At 35.5% G+C, this 4,600-nt stretch overlaps 1 protein-coding gene across 1 annotated transcript; it reads right to left on the bottom strand.

The window, feature by feature from the left end:
• Positions 1–943: 943 nt before the first annotated feature.
• Positions 944–1,783, bottom strand: LOC110114525 (the record flags this gene model as incomplete). Its single annotated transcript, XM_020847440.1, has 1 exon — positions 944–1,783. A coding segment is annotated over one exon (840 nt), but the record flags the coding sequence as incomplete, so codon positions are not given.
• Positions 1,784–4,600: the final 2,817 nt, after the last annotated feature.

Here is a 4,600-nt window from a genome sequence, read left to right on the forward strand (position 1 = left end):
TCCAATAGCCAGATGATTTCGCATATATAAACCTAAACGAACATGCAAATTGAAGGATATTGACAGCTTATATGTCTACGTTTAAAAAACTAAAAAAACTAAAAAGCATAAATCTAGAAAACAACAATGCCAGAGCAAAAACTTTAGATTGCGATCAGAAGACATCATTTGATAATTATAACCTAATAGATATAAATACTGGTTATTGAGCTTAGGTGGGATGGATATACATTACAACAACAACAACAACAACAAGCCTGTCCCACTAGGTGGGGTCGGCTACCTGAATCATTTTTCTCCATTGTGTCATGTTAAAAGTCAAATTCTCGTTTAAATATAATAAAGAAAGATCATTTTTAATATTTTCTAACCGAGTCTTTTTAGGTTTACCTCTACCTTTCTTAACATAAGTCAAATATAACTTTTCTAACCGGGTCATCGGAAGTCCCCCACTTTATGTGACCAAACAATTTAAGGCGATTCTCTCCACTCTTATCTTCCACTGGAGCTGCTCCAACCTTTTCAGGTATATGCTCATTTCATATCCTATCTCTAAGGGTTAAAGCCACTCATCCACCTGAGCGTCCTCATCTCTGCAACACTACACTTAGTATTATGCTTCTCTTTTGATAGCCAACATTCGACACCATAAAATATTGCAGGTCTCACCACCATCTTATAGAATTTTTCCTTAAGTTTTAGGAAGACTTTTCTATCACACAACAAACCAGATGCATTCCTCTACTTCAACCATCCAACTTGAATTTTCACATGGATATACATTAATAACAAAAAATGGAGAGTAAAATAGATACATGAATAAATACATACATGTGAAAATTCATATACAAGACATTGTTATATCACTATGGATTCATGCAATTATTCATTGTTATATCACTATGGCAGAGGCTTCCAGCTGAAAAATAGTAGTGGAGTGTACCGGTATGCATATGGGTAAATTATGAGAATTGGCAAACACAGGAAGTGCCCTTCTTGCAGCAGCTGGAACATATTTCAGGTTTTGAAGAGCTGTTTGAACTGAAGATCTCATGTAACTGGAGCACCAATGTTCCATTGCTAAATGATGTCCCGTTTCAAAATTTGAAGTTTCCAATTCATTTCTGCCTTCATTCAGTGTTTGGCTTTCGGAAAGCTTTGCAAGATATAACCAATCCGCATCGACCATATGGCGTATTATAAGACCATGTTCCTGAGTAATTCTACAAAACTGACACAAATTTTTCCCATCTGCTTCTGATATGGGATTGTACTCGTTCAAGTTAGAAGAAACGCCATCTTTCATTTCACAAAGCTTCCAGGTTAATAAGAATCTACACATAAAATGGTACGACTGGCCAGGATAAATCTGTACATTTGATGGACTAGAAGCTCTAGCTCGATGCCCTAATTCATTTGCCTCATCAACACCATTTTGTGAACAAAAAATGTCATGTTCTTCCATTTGCAATGATCGAATGCTATTATATGTTGATTGACTGATAAGCTTGATCTGTACTGCTTCTCTTAGTATGGCTTCAGAAGATTTACCACGCAAAAAGGGCATACTAGGGGTTTCTGCGACAAAACTATTAGAATAAAACTTGGCATCTTTAACAATCTTCTCTATCACAGAAGAAAAAGAAGCGCCTTCTTCACAATAAAAGCTAGATAAGAGCAGCTTTGAAGAAAGTGGGGATTCAGGAGAATAGCAGACAATGATTTTTTTTCCTTTAGACCCGGGAGCTGCACAAAGATAACAACCGGCTGCAGTCAGAGAAGTCTGCAGGAAGTTCAAGAGAAAACAGTAAATACCAGGAAAATCAAGGTTCAAAACAAGCAAATATTAGGAAAAGAAACGCTACTGACACACATACATAAGATTATGAACCTTGGAAATTGTAAATATATTTTATATCTAGAGCTTTAAGTAGACAAAGCATTCTTCGCAGCGCACCAAAAAAAAAAGTGGAAGCATTACGATAATCTAAAGTGATGCACCCCGAGTAAAACAAGAGAGAGAGAGAGAGAGAGAGAGAGAGAGAGAGAGAGAGAATACACCATTAGAGATATCAAGATTTGTGAAATTTGACTTCAACCAAGCTTACACTGAGAGGAGAGGACTAGATCCACTAATATAAAATAGATGCCACAATTCAATTACAATATACAATCCAAGAGCACTCACCAAGACCGTTCCCAAAATCCCAAGCACACATGTACAAAAAAGAAGAATCTAAGAATTTTGCAACACAAATATTAGCTCACATAACAAGAATCATGTAACATAGAGCTTATCTCAAACAAAAACCCTTCTTCTTTCATATACTTCCAAGTCTCCTAAATCTTCCAAAAACCCTAGCTGCCAAGAGGGTTTGAAAGTAATAACGGTGAACTTCAATTAGAGGATTGCTTCTATCTTGATTGCATGTTAACAAACCCAACTAGATTCATCCTTTATGTATAGAAAGAACCAAACTTTTGCAAAATGAAGAAGCATTTCACATAAATCACGCGGATCAAAACTCTTATAGGTGGTAAATTTCAAAATGTCGAGAAAATATGTATCACTCAGAACATCTAAAGATACAATATTTATTCTTAAATATTGAATGCATCTCAACCCAATCATAATCCTAGATACATTATCATGTGTCATAATGCAACGAGTGCCCAAACTAATAGTCTTGCATATACTAGTGTTTCCCATATACATATGTCCATTACATAGTTTAATAGTAGGAAAGAATGAGTAATCATAAAACACATGAAAAGAACATGCTAAGTTAAGTACCCTCTACTCCTTGTGTTTATAACTTATCATAGAAAGAGCATCACAAGAATCTATTATCAATAATGTTTGCATCTTTTGCTCCATTTTTTAGATGATTGTCACTTTTTAAATTACTCCATTCTCTTCTAAGTCATGCAATTTCTCCTGATGTACCTTGCTTTCTGCAATAAAATTAAGACATATTCCTACCAACAAACTTGCCTCTAGAAGCAAATCCTTTCTACATTGAGCTCTCCTTCATGAACAGTACCTCATCCTATTTTTCTTCACCAACATCATAAAGTTTAAAGATCACATGCTTGAAAAAAAAAAAATTTGTTCACTTCCTCTAAGCTTATGATCTCTCATCTGTACAACTTAGTATCATGAAAATGCTAAAAAGAGAGGCAAAATCATGTTAAAAAAAATTTGAATCTCCATCATTTATAGTCACATCAATAATTCTCTAATCACACATAATTGTACTAAAATTGATTCAGCTTAATTGGTCTCTCTACATGCACAACAAATAGCATTTCGATGGACTGGTTGAGCCTATGGCCGCACTAGGGTGGACGGCAGGCACGAAAAACAAAGGGGATTAACTCCACTTTAATTACTACCATAGAAAATTAAAGTTGTAAGGGAATTGTGAAAGTTTATTTAGAGAAAGAAGGTTGATTTGAATTCAAATTTGGGAGAAAATTATGAAAGGTTTATTCAGGGCAAAAGGGCTAATTTGAATTTAGATTTTGGAGGGAAGTAGTAAGGTTTATATTATGGTTAATTGTGTTGTTTTATTTTCATTATGTGATTTATATTTTTTTTGTAGTTCACTTTGGACTTGTTCCTAGTGGCGCCTAGGGTTTGTAGAGATTCGATTTACCTCTCAAATAGTAGATCAACTTGTATCTTGGTTTGTTGTGCCGATATAAAATCTTTCTCGTTGATTTCTACTGCATTTTCCCTTTGTTATTGTTGTTTTTGTTGTGTGGAAATCATATTACTATCAAATTGATATCATAGCACCTTTTTTGGGAACTATGGCGTGCGTTGAAAGTGAAACTTGATAGGGAAGTTGAAAATATAAAATTTGAATTCGGAGAGCGAATTTCAGCAATTGAGGCCAGACATTCAAATATGGAGGAGATGATGAAAAGGATATTAGAGTTTCAAGCCAAGCCAGCATCATCGGAGGGAAGGGCACCACTTACTGGACAAGCAAGTGAGTGAAACCCTAATATAGGGACGATGAGGAAGGATTAGGAGGTGGCAATTTTGGGTAAAGAAGAGATGCCACCTTTGGAGCCACTTGTAATTACCTATGAATTTGTCATGTATGATCGATCAAAGTTACCAAGAATTGATTGGAAGTATAATATTATTATTGATGAAGCACAACATATGAAGGATAGGGAGTCTATCTTAGCCCGAAATCTTGATAGGTATCATTGCCAAAGAAGGTTGCTACTTACTGGCACACCTTTACAGACTGATTTGAAGGAGCTTTGGTCACTTTCAAATCTACTTTTACCAAAAGTATTTAACAATCAAAAAGCATTTCATGATCGATTTTCAAAGCCCTTTCAGAAAGATGACCCATCATATAGCTAAGAGGAGGATGATTGGCTTGAAGCTGAAAAAAAGGTGATTGTCACCCACAGGTTTCATCAAATTCTAGAACCTTTCATGCTTAGGCAATGTGTTGAAGATGTGGAAGGGTCACTTCCTCACAAGGTCTCAATTGTTTTGAGGTTTAGGATGTCAGCTTTATAGGGCGGGCGCCATATATGATTGGATTAAATCAACTGGCACCATCAGAGTAAA

Source organism: Dendrobium catenatum, unplaced genomic scaffold (assembly GCF_001605985.2).
Source record: "Dendrobium catenatum unplaced genomic scaffold, ASM160598v2 original_scaffold_245587, whole genome shotgun sequence".
NCBI classification, from domain to species: domain Eukaryota; kingdom Viridiplantae; phylum Streptophyta; class Magnoliopsida; order Asparagales; family Orchidaceae; genus Dendrobium; species Dendrobium catenatum.